At 47.7% G+C, this 17512-nt stretch overlaps 1 protein-coding gene across 18 annotated transcripts in view; it reads left to right on the top strand.

Moving 5' to 3' along the window:
* The window catches only part of LRRC56 (leucine rich repeat containing 56), a 161194-nt gene that overhangs the window by 91173 nt on the left and 52509 nt on the right, over positions 1–17512 (top strand). For 9 of the 18 annotated variants that reach the window (XM_065591963.1, XM_065591964.1, XM_008174918.4 and 6 more), the window contains one exon: positions 12624–12684. The exons of the other annotated variants lie outside the window; for them this stretch is intronic. In XM_065591963.1, coding sequence (XP_065448035.1) covers positions 12624–12684 — 61 coding nt within the window. The remainder of the gene's footprint in view (positions 1–12623; positions 12685–17512) is intronic. 18 annotated transcript variants of the gene reach the window in all.

Genomic DNA, 17512 nt, shown 5'->3' with positions numbered 1-17512 from the left:
ATCTATGCGAGGTATGGGGTACGTGTCTAACTGGGATACTTCGTTTAGTCGCCGGAAGTCATTGCAAAATCTTGTTGTGCCATCAGGTTTGGGTACCAGCACGATTGGGCTGGACCACTGACTGTGGGATTCTTCGATGATCCCCAACTCCAGCATTTTTTTTACTTCTGCTTTTATTTCCTCCCTTTTTGCCGCTGGCACCCGATAGGGCCTCATTGTTACTCTGGCCCCAGGGTTCGTGATGATGTGGTGATATGTCTCGGTTGTTCAACCCAGTTTTGTCGAGAACACATCTTGGTTCCGGAAGATCATCTCAGACACCTCATTCTTCTGGTCTGGTGTTAAATCGGGAGACACTCTCACCTGTTTGGAAGGCTTGTTTTCCTAGGTTAAGTCTTTTTGGACCGTTGTGCATGCCTCTTGTGCATGCCAGGGTTTCAGAAGGTTAACGTGATAAATCTGTTCTTGTTTTCTGCGTCCTGGCTGCCACACCTTGTAGGTTACTTCCCCCACGGGTTCAACCACCTCATAGGGCCCCTGCCATTGGGCCAGAAGCTTGCTTTCTGCCGTGGGTACCAACACCATAACCCGATCCCCTGGTTGGAACTGTCGCACTTTTGCCTGGCGATTGTAGTGGGTTCGCTGGGCCTCCTGTGCCTTCTCCAAATGTTCCCATACAATATGGGTAACCTGGGCTATCCAGTCTCGCATCTGCATTACATGCTCTATTATATTTCTCCCCTCATTGGGTTCCTCTTCTCAGATCTCTTTGGCGATATCTAGTATGCCACGGGGGTGACGCCCGTATAGTAACTCGAAGGGGGAAAACCCAGTTGAGGCCTGTGGTACCTCCCGGATAGCGAACATAAGGTAGGGTAGTAGGGTGTCACAATCCTTCCCATCCCAACTTACCACCTTTCTTATCATAGCCTTGAGGGTTCGGTTAAACCTTTCTACCAACCCATCAGTCTGCGGATGGTAGACCGAAGTTCTCAGGGTATGTATATGGAGCAGCGTACAGAGGTCCTTCATTAGCTTCGACATAAATGGGGTTCCTTGGTCGGTTAATATCTCCTTCGGTAGCCCCATTTGGGCAAAGATCCCCACCAGCTCTTTGGCTATAGTTTTAGAGGCCGTGTTCTGCAGGGGGACGGCTTCTGGGTAGCGAGTAGCATAGTCCAAAACAACAAGTATATATTGGTGGCCCCGAGCCGTCTTCTCCAGGGGTCCCACTAGGTCCATGGCTATTCGCTCGAAGGGGACCTCTATGATGGGAAGGGGTACTAAAGGTGCTCTCAAGTGGGGATGGGGACTGTGCAGCTGACACTCTGGGCAGGAGGCACAATACCTCCGCACTTCTTCATGTACTCCGGGCCAGAAGAACCGTCGTAGGACTCGTGCCAGGGTCTTCTCTACCCCCAAATGCCCCCCAAAAAGATGACTAAGAGCAAGACTTAATACAGCGTTCTGGTGTTTTTGAGGTACTAGGATCTGCTGTACCTTCTGCCCCTGTACTGGTGCAACCAGGTATAAGAGATCCTTCTTCATTATGAAGTAGGGTCCTGGTCCCTGGGTTTTTCCTTCCACAGGGACCCCCTCTATTTCAGTCACCTCCTTCCTAATGTTGTCATACCTTGGGTCTTCTGCCTGGTCCCATCCAAAATTTCCTCTCCTGGGGCTAATCTGCCCAAGATCTAGGGGCCCAGTCTCTGTTGCCTCTACTGGTTCAGAAGCATTAGGGTTGGGGTCAGACTCAGGTGCTTCTCCCTCCTGCGTGGCCTCCTTTTCAGTGCGTGGGTCCGCCTACCTACAAGAGCGACCCTCTGGCTTTGGGTCAGTATTCGGGTTCCCAAGGCCTTAGCTGCCCTTCTTTCCCTTTTTGTCTTTCTACCCTGTCTGGGAGTGGAGAACAAATCTGGGGATATTTCAGAGACGATTGGGGGTTGACAGTCTGCTCTGGATGCCTCATCAATTTTAGGGTCCCCATCTTTCTCCAATCCCCCTACTGGGAGTAAGTTTCCAAACCCTGGGAAGTCCTCCCTATGAGCACCGGGTATGGGAGTTTAGGGACTACACCTGCTGCTACTTCAGTAGTGTTCCCTTGGATCTTGATTTTTACTGGGATGATGGGGTAGTAACTAACTGTCCCATGGACGCATGTTATCCCCGTACGTTTAGCCTGCAGCAGCTGACTACGCTTCACGAGCTTCCCTGAGATAAGCGTGATAGCACTCCCCGAATCAACCAGTGCCGTGGTCCCTACCCCATTAAGTTTCACTGGTCTGGTATACATATGTGGGGTTAGTGAGACCCCCACAAGGTGGATTAGGGAGCATGGATCTGCCCAGTTCCCCAGGTTACACTGCATAGGCTCCTCAGCATTGGGACACTGTGCAGCTATGTGTCCCCACTCCCTGCAGGCATAACATCTGTATGGAGCCCTAGGCGTTCCGCGGTCTCTTGGTTTGGGCAGTCTAACATCACGATCCTCTTCTCCCTCAGTGCTCCGACTCTTTGTGGCCTCTAATGGGCCTTCAGCCTCTCTCTTTTTCCACCTGGGCCCTCCTGGTGGCCCAGTCACCCGAACTTTAGGGCTTGGTGCTGCTAGTTTAACCTGGGGTGCCTCTTCCTTAACTGGTTGGGTCAGCTCCCTCGCTGTCCTTCGCCTCTCTACCAGGGCGACAACCTCGTCATAGGTGGAGGGTTCGTTCTGGCTTACCCAGGCACGAAGGTCTGGTGTAGTCCCCTCATGTATCGGTCGATGATCAGAACCGCTAGTATCTCTTCCGGACTCCGGGACTCTGTTTGCAACCACTTTTGTGCGAGATGGATGAGGTCATACAATTGGGACTGCGGGGTTTTGTCTTCCTGGTACCTACAACCGTGATACTGCTGGGCCCGCACTGCTGTCGTTACCCCAGATCTGGCCAGGATCTCTGCTTTCAGCTGGAGGTAGTCTGCCGCAGCCTCTTCAGGCAGATCATAGTAGGCCTTCTGGCCTCCCCACACAGGAATGGGGCAAGGATGCCAGACCACTGATCTTGAGGCCAGGCCTCCCATAGGGCTGTCCTCTCAAAGGCCAGAAGGTATGCCTCTACATCAGCCTCCTGTGTCATTTTCTGCATCCAATGGCTGGCCCATATGAGCCGCGTCTCATCATGGCCGCGATTCAGCTCTGTAAGGGACTTTACCTGGTTTACCAGTTCCCGCAACATAGCTCGGTCTTGAGCAGCCTGGTCCATCAGCAGGCGATTAGTCTCTTGCTGCAGCCGCACTGCCTCCTGTTGGGTGGCTGCCTGGACATGCGTAGCCTCCTGCTGGGCCTCCATAGCTTGTATCAGTGCCTGCACTACGTCATCCATTGTGGTGAAAAAAAATAAACCCTCTCCTTTTTTTTTTGTTTTTGTTTAAATCACCCTCCTTCTTCCGCCGCGCTATGCACCCCAAGATCCCACTCCTGACACCAGTGTGACAAAGTTCCTCCTCTATCTTGGTGGGTCCTGCGCTTATTGGCAGATTTTCTTGCCTCAGAGATTCACCATGTGGGTTGGGGAACAGCCCAGAGACCTTTCCCTCTGGGAGAACCCACAGTCCAGGTCAATTGGGAGGTTTGGGGGAACCCGGGCCCGCCCTCTACTCCGGGTTCCAGTCCAGGGCTCTGTGGACTGCAGCTGTCTATAGTGCCTCCTGTAACAGCTGCATGACAGCTGCAACTCCCTGGGCTACTTCTCCATGGCCTCCTCCAAACACCTTCCTTATTCTCACCACAGGACCTTCCTCCTGGTGTCTGATAACGCTTGTGCTCCTCAGTCCTCCAGCAACACACCCTCTCACTCTCAGCTCCTTGCGCCTCTTGCTCCCAGCTCCTCACACTCACCCCACAAACTGAAGTGAGCTCCTTTTTAAAACCCAGGTGCCCTGATTAGCCTGCCTTAATTGATTCTAGCAGCTTCTTAATTGGCTCCAGGTGTCCTAATTAGCCTGCCTGCCTTAACTGGTTCTAGCAGGTTCCTGATTACTCTAGTGCAGCCCCTGCTCTGGTCACTCAGGGAACAGAAAACTACTCATCCAGTGACCAGTATATTTGCCCTCTACCAGACTCCTGTACCCCTCTGGTCTGGGTCTGTCACACTGCTTACAGTACTTAACTATCTCATCCAGTCCTGTTAAAAATGGAACATCTAACTATGCTAGAGAATGGGCTTGAGAGAGATTCTATGTGCACCACAATTTTGATGAATGCTGTCAATACTTGTCACTTATCATTCTTCTCCCTGTAAATGTCAGTGGACTTGAGAAGCAGGAAGTAATGTACTTTGAGAGAACTCCTTGTACAGGAAAGTTTACATTGAGCTTGTCAGCGCCCACCCCCCAATTCTTGTTTAGCCCTTTCTTTCAGCAACATGCTGATTCTTATCATCTCCACCCTGTTCCAACACAGAAATTATGGTACGGTGGGATGGTCTCGCTCCCTGTACCCAGAGACCAACTCCAGGAAGTGGGTGGCAGGGTATTTTCACTCAAGGAACTCAGTCTCACTTGCAGTCCACCAAAGTCTGTGGATTGCCCCCTTTAATATGCAAAGGCTGATCTTTTGAAGGAAGTCTTTTAATTTGGCAAAGATTTTAGATGGTGGGTTGAGAAGTAAGGTGGTACGAGAGTTGTGTTGATTTGTCCAGCCATTTTGCACTGTTTTCTTTGATAATTTTGATGCACAGATCTTTTTATGACATGCACATGATAATTTAGTGTATAATTAAATCCATCTCCTTTGCAGTTCATAATGCACTCAGATTTCCCTAACGGAGATGATGCATTGGGGGGACATGCAGGGTCATGTGCCCATCCAGATTTGCTGCTTGGCTTGTATTGAGCATGCTCACACAGAGTGAACATGCTGAGTAACCCTGCTGAAGCCAGCTGCCCTAGGGTTACCATACGTCCGGATTTCCCCGGACATGTCCGGCTTTTTGGGACTCAAATCCCCGTCTGGGGGGAAATCCCAAAAAGCCGAACATGTCCGGGAAAATCCGGCGCCGCTGGGCCGGGGGCTGGCCCGGGGCCGGCGGTGCCGGGCGGCCGGGGGGGGCGCCGGGCGGCCGGGGGCCGGCGGTGCCGGGCAGCCGGGGACCGGCAGTGCCGGGCGGCCGGGGGGGGCGCCGGGCGGCCGGGGGCCGGCAGTGCCGGGTGGTGCGCCGGGCCACCGGGGGCCGGCGGTGCTGGGCCGCCGGGGGGTGTGCCGGGCCGCCGGGGGCCGGCGGTGCTGGGCGGGCCAGGGGTGCTCGGCCGGGGGCCCGGGGGCCGGCGGTGCTGGGCGGGCCGGGGGTGCTCGGGCCCGGGGCCGGCACCCCAGGGCCCGAGCCGACCCAGGCTGGAGCCGCCAGGGGGGCCAGCCTGGGCCGCGCCTCCTCCCTCCACACCCCCCTTACCTGCTTCAGGCTTCCCGCGAATCAAATGTTCGCGGGAAGCAGGGGAGGGGGCGGAGATTTTGGGGAGGGGGCGGAGTTGGGGAGGGGGGCGTGGGCGGGGCTGGGGGCGGGGCCGGGGCCCCGTGGAGTGTCCTCCATTTGGAGGCACAAAATATGGTAACTCTAAGCTGCCCTCACTCTGCCCCTCCACTATCGGCAGGCACTGGTCATCTCCCTAAGGAAATTTCCTTTTGCCATTTCCATTCTTTTCTTCTCCAAAGCTGAGCTTCCATTCCTCCATATTTTTCCATTGTATATGACTAGCCAGTTACAAGGCATACATCCTCCATATCTTTTCTGGAGGGTGGTTGTTTTAAACCTGTAGCCCCTTCCATTGCCTACTTCAGTCTTTATCTCTGCTGTCTGTTCTTCCTCATATGTTCATGCAAAAAATGGATCTATTTATTAGATCTTCCCAATCATTCAGGCTAGAAAGAAAGAACAAAGAAAATTGTTTATTTACCATCTCACTGTTCTCTTTTCCTCTCTCATGTGTTCCCCTCAGGTCATAGTTCCCTTTCCCTCCTAGTACTGGAATAAATCTGTCACTCTCCAGTCCCTTCTGATCGACTTTTGCTAACTTTTCTGGATACAGTGTACTATCTCTGGGTTGCATGCAGACACTGTTTAGTCCAAGTCTACACGGAGAGCTGGCCTTTGGATCCTACAAATCCCATAGTTGTACGTCCCCACTGACTTTGAGTACTGCAAAATATCAAGCCAATCTGAACTGTAATTTTTCATAAGTAACTTTTTAGCCCTTTTCCTTCTGAAAACACCCTGGAAAATGGCAATAGGTTGCTAGGTTGTAAAGTTTGCCACTTGGATTATTCTTAAATTTCACTGGTCATTCATTATCTCTCTCAACATGACAGCTATCCGAGGCTGAGTTTTTTTTTTTCAGTTCATTTGTTTTTTGGACCTGTGGAATGGGGCCTGGGTTTGTAGGGTTATCCCAGGACAATTTGTCTCTGTAGAAGGGGCAGTGCCACCTAGACTGCCACTGAAGGTGCCAGACTCACTACAAATACCTGCCCAGCCAACTGCACTTGAACCACTTCTCTGCTGAGCAGCTATTGTGGCCTCTAGTAGCTAATCTGAGAGACAGAATAGACTAAGTAAGCGAGTCCTGCATGCTAAACCTGACCATGACATTGATTTTATCTGTGGCCTTAGTCAAGTCACTTAACCTCTGCTATATAAAGTCACCAGACTGTACATGGAAACCCTCCAGTAGCTAGGACCCTGGCAGCCCCCAAATCCACAATTTATATGGAGAATTTCCTCTTGAAAATTTTTAAGAGTTGTTAGCTATGTACAGACCCCAGCAGGAGCATTCAAGATCCACATCTCCCAGAGCACAAGGTTAGGCTGACCTAAAGGTCTCCCCTGTTATATAAAATTGGTCAGTTCAGTTTTGGGGAATGGAGGGCTTTAACAAATAATCCAGATGACTTTTTCTCAAGTTGTCAGACCAGCCTTATGCACAGTGATATGATCTGGTGGAGAGGAGCTGGTTATATTTCTCAAAGAAAGGGTGTGTGGAAAAATGCAAAATGTTGTCAAATGGACTATTTTAAAGTAATTATGGGCTTTATGCCAGCAGTTGAAAATTAAGCCCCATTATTGTTTCAGGTCATTGCTGAAGTCTCCAGTGATTTGTTTTCTATGTGTCTTGTTGAGTGGCAGGCAAAAAATTGAACTCTCCTGGCAAGTCTCTTTTCAAAGTCCACAGCATTCGGATTTACTTGTGCACTCTTCTTTAGCTGCACGTGGTGTTTAGTGTAGAGTAAAGAAGATAGAATATTTTTTTCTATGTGTTTACCCCTTCAATTTTGATTGCTGACAGATCTGGAACTGTAAAAAGCAACAGAGGATCCTGTGGCACCTTTAAGACTAACAGAAGTATTGGGAGCATAAGCTTTCGTGGGTAAGAACCTCACTTCAAGTTCTTAACCACGAAAGCTTATGCTCCCAATACTTCTGTTAGTCTTAAAGGTGCCACAGGACCCTCTGTTGCTTTTTACAGATTCAGACTAACACGGCTACCCCTCTGATATCTGGAACTGTATTCATGACCAAGTTGTAGAAATCCCTGTTTAAAGTAATGGTGGATACATTCATCTGAGGCTACATCTACCTTACAGGGGGGAGTCGATTTAAGATACGCAAATTCAGCTACGTGAATAGCATAGCTGAATTCGACGTATCGCAGCCGACTTACCCCGCTGTGAGGACGGCGGCAAAATCGACCTCTGCGGCTTCCCGTCGACGGCGCTTACTCCCACCTCCGCTGGTGGAGTAAGAGCATCGATTCGGGGATCGATTGTCGCGTCCCAACGGGACGCGATAAATCGATCCCCGGGAGGTCGATTTCTACCCGCCGATTCAGGCGGGTAGTGTAGACCCAGCCTAAGACATTACATGGCTTCTCTTATGCCTAGGTGATTTTAATCAAGTTGCCCACAATGCTGTGCATTCTGTTTCAATTGTTGCCTTCTGGCAAAGCCATTCTGGGATCCATTCTTGGATCTATGCATAAGGAGTCAGGATCATTGAAACAATTAGACAGACAATGAACTCTTAACATCAATGAAGCAATTGTATATGTAGTAGTAAAACTTAAAGGGAGAGCCTATAGTATTGGAGAGTGATGTTGTAAAATCCTAGTAAATAAGAATCTTGTTGGCAGAATTTTGCCCTGATGCACATGGAATGCTTTCTCTGTTAGTTCACTAAAGAGCCCATTAGAGTTAAACAGTTTAGAAGTTACCACAGCTTGCATTACCATCAGATAGCTTGCGCCCAAGAGCAATAGAATTTCTGAGATGGAGGACTGGGTTAGAGGAAAGAAGTAAATAATTATCTGCTCAAACAATCTTGGCTTGTGATTCTGACTGTCACCCTTTCTACCTTCTTGAATCCCTTTTTCACACTAACACTATATGCATGGAATAGAATGCCCTTGCCAAGCTAGTCTGCAAGGCCACTCCCCTCCCCTCATTCACATCCCTACTTAATACCCATTTCTACTATGATGCCCATAAGAAATGAGTCAAACACATTTATTAATATACTCTCATTTTAATACATTTTTTGCTTAATCATCCTGTGAACTAGCCTTTGCTGAGTAACTGATTAATTTTACTGGTGTAACCTAAGAAGAAGAATGGTCTTGTTAAGACACTGGACTGGGATTGAAAAGATCTGTGTTGTGGTTTCTGCTCTGCCATTGACTTTCTTTGTGACCTTGAGCAAGTAATTTAATCTCTCTGCACTTCAGTTCCTCATCTGTCAATTGGGGCTACCAATACTTCCTCTTCCCCACTCTTTGTCTGTCTTGTTTATTTAAAATATAAATTCTCTATAGTAGGGACTATCCCATATGTGTCTGTTCAATGTCTAGCATAATTGGCCCTAATCTTGGCTCTTCCAAGCCCCTGAACTGTTTTGTTACCTTCTTCTCTGCATCATGTCTGACATTAGACTGCTAGCTTTTCAGGGCAGGGATCATGTTTTATTTGTGCTGTGAGGGACATCTAACTTGCTTTTGGTTGCTGTAAACTAAGAAGCAACAAGCGACTATACCTTAGTTTCACTCAGTGCTTTACATATTTAAAGTGCTCCAAAGACCTTTGCAAAATAATCAGATAAATATTTTCAGTGTGGTCTTCAGTGCCTGTATAGAAAAACACAGATGCCAATATGTGGATGATAATAGCTCTCAAACAGCATTGAATATATCACATAAGTAGCTCATTTATTGAGAGATGATTCATGGATGTGCTGGGGATGGGAGTATCCCAGGAGGCCCTGGTCAAAATTCTTCCATCAAATAGAAGGGAAAGTTGGAACGATTTCCTTTTTCTGGACTATTATCATTATGTATTATTTGTATTATCTTAATGCCTTGCCAGAGGTGGCTTATCCCTAGGGCTCACAAAAATACTTTTCAAGAACATAACTGTTTAGCTTTACACTGGCCCATATAGCATCAAACTGATGATGCTTTTCTTATGGTTTGGAGAAAAGGTTCAGGCTGCAAAGTGACTGGAGGTTTGTACTGGGGAATTCCCCCGTCTAGGGAAATTTCCGCTGGTAGAAAACTGGTGGAGGTAGAACCATACCAGGTCTGTTGCTCAACTCTACCAGCTTCTGTGTCTGTCACTTAAATAGAACATTTGTTTCTGACAATTAAAAGGGATTTTAGTTTACTGTGTTATATAAAAAATGTCATACAACTATACCATATAGTGAAACCAGGATGCCCACAGACACCATTTTAAAGTCGTTCCTTCATCTGCGGTAACTAAAACAAGATACATTGGACTGAATTATAAGATCTAGAATTAGTCAGAGATTAATAGAGATGGTGGCTGAGATACAGAATTTGTACCTGTATCCCAATTGCTCCAAGGTTTAGGGGAGTTTGGTTTTGTGGTTTTAGTTCAGAATTGCCTCTAGAAATAAGTGAAAAGGAAAATGTTCCATGGGATCAGAATGAAGAATTTCAAATAATTAAATAAAGGTTACTCATGATTATGAAACTTACAAAACCAAGCAGCAAACAATAGATTATATGCAGAAAATACATGAAATTAGATAATAACAAAACAAAGGTAGGACTTTTGGGATCTTGGTCAATGCAATTATAGCTAAGGCTATGTTTTAGTTACGGGTATTTTTAGTAAAAGTCATGGACAAATCACGGGCAGAAAATAAAAATTCACGGCCCGTGACCTGTCCATGACTTGTACTATATACCCCTAACTAAATCTTGCAGGGGGGGGGGAGGGAGTGCTGCGGGTGCTTGGGGGGGCTGCCCGTGGGCACCATGGGTGCTCGGGGGTAGGGTGACCAGGTGTCCTGATTTTATAGGGACAGTCCCAATATTTGGGGCTGTCATAAATATAAAGGGAAGGGTAACGACCTTTATGTATGCAGTAGCATAAAATCCCTCCTGGCCAGATGTACTGAGGGGGTTAAGAAGCTCAAATAACCTGATTGGCACCTGACCAAAAGGACCAATAAGGAAAGAAGATACTTTCAAATCTGGGGAGGGGAGGTTTTGTTTGTGCTCTCTTTGTTTGTTCCCTCTCTGGACTGAGAGAGAGACCAGGCAGGTAAAACAGATCCCGAAAACATACCTGAAATGATACATCTAAAATTACAGAAATTGTAAGTAAGGGCAAGGAAATGCATCAGATTATCTTTTGTTTTAGCTTGTGAATTTTCCCTATGCTAAGAGGGAGTTTTATTCCTGTTTTTTGTAACTTTGAAGCTGAGCCTAGAGGAGAATCCTCTGTGTTTAAATCTTTTTATTACCCTGTAAAGTTATCTTCCAGCCTGATTTTGCAGGTGTGATTCTTTTACTTTTTCTTTAAATAAAGTTCTTCCTTTAAGAACCTGTTTGATTTTCAGTGTCCTGAAGACAAAGGGTCTGGTTGGTACTCACATTATTCTCAAGCCTCCCCAGGAAAGGGGGTTGGGGGATATTTTTGGGGAACAGGGACTCCAAGTTACCCTTTTCCTGAATTTTTGTGTAAATTACTTGGTGGTGGCAGCAATACCATCCAAGGACAAGAAAAGGAATTGTATCTTGGGGAAGTTTTAACCTAAGCTGGTAGAATACAAGCTTAGGGAGTCTTTCATGGGGGTCCCCACATCTGTACCCCAGAGTTCAGAGTGGGGATGGAACCCTGATAGGGGCTTTGTCTTATATAGCTCCTATTACTCCCCATCCCCCTCCCGATTTTTCACACTTGCTGTCATAGAATCATAGAATATCAGGGTTGGAAGGGACCTCAGGAGGTCATATAGTCCAACCCCCTACTCAAAGCAGGACCAATTCCCAACTAAATCATCCCAGCCAGGGCTTTGTCAAGCCTGACCTTAAAAACCTTCTGCAGCGGCCAGTGTGGCTGGCCCGGGGACTGCCTGAGGAGCTCAGGCAGCTGTCTGGTCACCCTATCGGGAGGGGGAGCAGCCCAGGATCCCTGTTGGTGCTAGGGGTGTTGGTGGGACTGCAGGCTCCTTACCTGGCTCCTCGTGGCTCCCCAGAAGCGGCGACATGTCCCTCCCTCAGCTCCTAGCTCCGCTCACTGCCTCCACCGCATGTGCCGACTCCGCAGCTCCCACTGGCCAGGAACTGTGGCCAGTGGGAGTTGCGGGGGCAGTAACAGTGGGCGGAGGCAGTGCACAGATCTAGGAGCTGAGAGGTAGGGACATGTTGCTGCTTCCAGGGAGCCCCCCCAAGATAAGCATCGCCCTGAACCTCTTTCCACACTCACCCAAATTCCTGCTGCTGTGGGGAGGAGGGGGGCAGTGGCCTGAGACTGACCCAGCAGCAGCCAGTGCGGCTGACCCCGGGGCTGCCCGAGCTCCTCAGGCAGTCCCCGGGCCAGCCGCACTGGCCGCTGCAGAAGTCCCGGAGGTCCTGGAAAGTCATGGAATCCATGACTTCCATGACCTTCATGACAAACTCGCAGCCTTAATTATAACATGATGGGCTTGTGACAAATAAGATGGCACCTTTTGCTGCTTGGTTCAAGAATCACATTTAGAAAAATATACAGTAAGAGGATTTCAGTTTCTCAAATAAAGTATGACTTGGCTTTAAGAAGCATATGCTGCAATTCCATCACCAGTTATTATGCGGTAGGTAACAGCGTAAAGAGAGAGATGTAGAAGAGAGAATCAAGAGCGAACTATAAAAAACATGGGGATATGTTGCACAGAGGGAGATAATGTAAATCTTCCTTAACTCTTCAGAATAAGTCATTATTAGTCAATAAGGATATAGAATCAGACTGAGCAACACATGATCACCTCCAAGCAAACCTTCTGTTAATGTTTGTTCTTGTTGGGAATGATGCCATGTGGTGCTTTTCAGAGGGGAGTTTCAAAGGTTATAACTCTGAAACCACTGCAGCTAACATGCAAGCTTATAATGAAAGAATGCAGGGGCTGGAATGTTGCACAACTGAAATCGTGTCATTAACTTTTCAAACATAGTCTAGAGTGTTAGAAGTGGTCAAGAGGGGTAAGAAGTGCATCTGAAAAATCTGTGGGCTGCTTGAGCTTGTGAGGTCGGGCATATGTTTCCTATGTTCTGCAACCAGTTCTACAAAACGATTCTTTATTCTGATCCTGCAGGTGCTTATCTCCCTAATCTAAGACAACTGAAATTGAACAACAGTTTACTTGTATCTGTGAGGTAAGAAAGAAACCATAATTGGAATAAACATGAGGAATATGACACCTTTCCTTTCCCTGTTTGGGTGGTAAAATGTTCATTTCTGCTGCCTTTATTCCCTCCCAGTGTAGGAAAATTCTATGTATGTCCAATAACCTACAGATTTAGGGCCAGGATCTCAGCTGGTATAAATCAGCATAGCTCCAGTGATATCAATGGTGTTACACTGGTATATCCTAACTGAGGAGCTGGGGTGAAATCCTGGCCTCATTGATGTCAAAGGGAATTCTGTCATTGACTTCACTGGGGACAGGATTTCACCCCAGTCTGTAGTCAGATGGGTTATTGTGGTGAGGTATATAAGCCCCACACTGGGACTGAAGGAGTTAAGTAGCAAATCTGGCCCAAGGCAACCCCGCCCACCCCACTGCAGAGCATGCTACAGCTGGAGGTGGGGCTTAAAAGGGAGCCAGACAGCTCAGCAAATGCCTGGCAGGGCAGGGAGAGAGACCTAACCTGAGAGCTCCTAAAGAAGGATGCTCCAGAAGCCTTTCCCTGAGAAAAAGAGCCTGCCTTCTGAGCCCAGAAGGGTGGAAGGTTCCGTTACTCTTTCTTCACTACCTCGTGTCAAACTATAAGACTTTGTTGGGAGAGTGGGCGGTAGGAAGTGGCCCACGGAGGCAGCCTTAAGGCATTCCTGGGTGCTGGCCTCTTACAAGGTCCTGAGCTGGGGTTCAGTGGAGTGACAGGGCCAGCGCTGCCCTACCAACCACCCTTGTTCTGAAGAGCATGAAAACCCTCACTTCCAGACTCGCCCTTGGGGAAGCAAGGGGAGGGTAGAGACTTTGAAAACACTGCAGCTGGGGCTGGATGTCCGTAGAGGGTCAACAGATAGACTGATGTTCCCCCCAGTTGTGAGGATGTGGACCCAATATCTTCCTTGGAGTCTAATTAGTGACCTGACCAGAGTGTCAAGTCAACACCTACCAAAAGGCAGACCCCCAAGGGGCATGAGAATGGCCAGTGAGAGACACTGGAGGCAGGGTGAGTAGAGACCTAATATCCTAAACATTAGGCAACACCAGCAGTGAGCACTGCCCATCACAACTTGAAGGAGAATGTGGTCTCTCATCCCAGGTCTTCTGTAAGGCCTTGCGGGTGGGGGAAGTATGGGTATAGACAAATTGATGAAGTGGTGGATGGACAGCCAACAACTACAGGCTTCCCAACAACAGCAGGAACAGAACCAGCTGTTTCAACAAATGGTCGCCCAACAGTAAGCAGCACACATCAACAGCAACAACAACAGCTCATCTGGGAGCTTGAGGCAAAACAGCAAGAGCAGCAATAATGCCTGGTCCAGCAGGTGGCAACCCTTTTACAACCTTGAGGGCCTAGCAGTTGGGTTGCCGAACCACACCCCTGCCCCAAGGCGTCTCATAAAACACACAAAGATAGGACTTCGGGACAACCTGGATGCTTTCCTCTTCAGTTTTGAAAGGGTCACCACAGCAGCTCGATGGCCATCTGTACACTGGACTATTTTGCTGGCACCTTATCTTACTGGGCCAGCTCAAGCTGTGTATTGGAGCCTCAACTCTGTGGACACGCGAGACTATGCACAGGTCAAGGCGGCTATTTTAGACATCTTTGATATCAATGCCGAGACCCACTGATACTTTCACCTGGAAAAATTTCCACTGGGGGCCTGACCTTGTGCAGCAGCCCAGAGCTTTAAAGAACATTGTTAGTGTTGGCTCCAGCCCAAAAAGCAGACCAGGGAGTTGGTGGCCGAGCACGTCATGCTGGAGCAATTTTCGGAAATTCTCCTGGCTGGAAGATGGGAGCAAGTGTTGCGGCACAGACTTGAGACATTGGCCCTCACAATATGGCTGTCAGAAAACTATATGGCAGCTGCACACCCAGCCAGTGGAACACCCAGGCCTGAAGATGCTCATTAAGATCTACAGACTGTGTAGACTACGGATCTCTCGGCCTGGCAATGGGAGCAAGCTCCAAGGAACCAAATACCAAACCTAGTCCGCCAGATGATCCACAGCTATGGCAAGACCCCAGAAGCCTGGACTCACTGGGAACAAAGTGCTGGGGAAAAACTCAATCCTGAGGGAAGGCCCCCCTCGGACACTCAGCTTCCCCTAGGGCAGTCAAGAGATAGGGCAAATCCCTCGATCAGAAGTTGTTTTTCACATGGACAGTGAGGACATTTCTCCTGTGACTCTCTCTTAATGGTTAGCAACTCTGAATAGCCATGGGCAGTTGATACCATGGCTAGGAAAAGAGGCCTGATCAGGATATTAGTTCCTGTGTGGACTACAGGGGTAGAAGTATACTTGGGGTGCACCCCAACATTGATTAGGGAACAGCTAACAGTGTCCCCAAGGTTGCCTCCAGATCCTATCTACTTCCAGTGTGTTCATGTGGATATGTGCCCATATCCCACAAAGGAGGTACAGTCAATTGTGGGAAGCCTTATAGGAAGAGTATGAGCAGGTGTGGCCCATCCACTAGATTACCTGGTGATTTTTGGGCTGGGATTGGGAGTTCTTCAGGGAGGTCATAAAGTCATGGGGTAACGACTCCCTGGAAGGGGCAGACTCTCATGTAGAGGCCCCTGAGTCACAGAAACCCAAAAAGTTATCAGGAGTCGGAGAGACAGAAGATCTGAGCAAAGGGAGCTCCCGCAGAAGCAGTGCCCTCCTTGTATTCAGGGGAAACAGAGGATCTCACACCCCCTAGACTTAAACTTGCTGGCGGCAGATGTAGATTTTGTAACAAACAGAAGGACGACCCAACCCTGAGCAGGGCGTATGACCAACTTGCCAGTATAAATTGATGAGATGATAAATACATGACTGATGAAGCAGTGGCTTTTATTTGAACTCAGAAACAAGAGACTGTGTCAGGTGGCTAAGGACCCCCAAACTAGAGAAGTAAGGAGTACAACTTCTTGTCCTGAAGAAATTCTGCTGCAAAGTACTGCACCGGCACATGCAATACCCTGAGAGGGACAAATGGGGCAAGAGAAGACCTTTAAAAGGGTGGCCCTCAAATTTTATTGGCAGGGGAACAAAAAGAGATTAGGGACTACTGCGCATTGTACCTGGAGTGTCGATGGACAAGGCCCCAAAAGTTCCACCATGGGCGGCGCATGAACCGCCGGCTGGGGGAGGCTAGCTCCCAGACTCGCCCCTTCCACCTGCAGCCCTGGAGCCAGGCCGCAGAGCGGAAGCAGGGACCTGGGGGCGGAGCGTGGGCGGGGCCATGCTTGGCTGTTTGGGGGGGCTGAGCCTCCCCCAGCTTATGATACCCACCACACATGAGCTCCACTACTCCCTCTCCCAGTGGTTGGAGTACCATTTGAAAGGATCAGTATGGATCTGATGGGACCATGAATAGAGTGCGGCCAGGTACCAGTGCATTCTGGTGATAATGGATTACGTCACATGGTGCCCAGAGGCCATCTCCCTTTGCTCAACCACTGCGGCTACTATCACCACCGAATCGATGAAGGTTTTTGCACAGGTGGATACTGAAGGAGATATTGATTGACTAGGGGATCAATGTTACTTCAAAGCTAACGGGGGAATTGTGTGACCTCTTGAAAATCAAGGCCTTAAAGACATCAGTCTATCACCCTCAGACATATAAACTGATGGAGTGCTTCAGTAAGATGCTGAAAGAGATGCTTAAGAAATTTATGACCTTGGATCCCTGTCATTGGTAGTGATTGCTCCCACCTTGCCTTTTCACCATCAGCGAAGTATCACAAGCATCTATGGGGTTCTTCCCATTAAAGAAAATAAATCTTTCTAATAAGTTTAGCAAATTTGATCAGACAGTTATTAAGAGAATGGATGGCATGGAGCCCCATGATGTCATTTGTTTGGAGTCAATTTCAGGCACAAAATGCTCAGTCACAAACATCCTTATAAATAGGGGCTCTGAGTCAATGGGAAAACAATTAAACAAGCAGTACTTAAAAATGAAACTCCTCATCTTTCATACTATGTATTTAGTTTTCCTGGTCCCCTTATTAATTATTAGATACAGTATTGTGGTTTAAATAAAGCCTGTTTTCATCCTGGCCCATCTTTACCTACTTGCTTGAAATGCTGAAACTACATCACTTCAATCATTTTCATAGCAACCGGTTGTTAAGTCATAAACACAGGATTTCAATGTTGCTGCAGGATTGCATAGGAGGAAAAGATATGTGGTGAAAGGAATGATCTTGATGAAATCATTTTTGCCAGTATCCAAGGGAATATGGCAAAGTAAATTGCATTCTAGTTTGCCTCAGTCAGAAAATCCATTTTTAAACAAAACAGACTTCCCAAAATTTCTTGTCCATGGTATTATTCCATAGTAGAGATTTTGTGGAATGTTTGAAGGAAATTGGATAGTGCATAAATGTAATATTAGGGTTCCAAAAATGTGGTATTTTTCAATTCAGGTGTTTTGTTATTTTTTTGCTTGTAACGTTTCAAAACCGGCCTGGCCTAGGCACTCAAAATGTGTTTTACTCTATTGCCCTTCACATGGACTGGTGCCTTTTGCTCCTTTTGGAGAGTTGGGAGGACAAATTAAGTATTAAAGGGGATTAATTGGAAGAGGTTTGGCCTAAGTTTCAGATTTTAAAAACTGAGTTTGTCCCAAAACATGAAATTTTTTATCAAAATTGTTTTTCATTGGAAAAAAAAATGAAAATTTTGCCCAAAATGATTTTTTTTGTTTTGGGCAAAAAGCAACTTTTCCTCAAAAGTTTTGATGAAAATATTTCAACCAGCTCTATTGGTTTTGCATTTAGGCCCTGATTCAAGAAAGGATT

The sequence above is a fragment of the Chrysemys picta genome, chromosome 4, assembly GCF_011386835.1.
Source record: "Chrysemys picta bellii isolate R12L10 chromosome 4, ASM1138683v2, whole genome shotgun sequence".
Classification (NCBI taxonomy): Eukaryota; Metazoa; Chordata; order Testudines; family Emydidae; genus Chrysemys; species Chrysemys picta.
The sequence above is the reverse complement of the archived record's forward strand: the minus strand, read 5'-3'. Positions and strand labels throughout refer to the sequence as shown.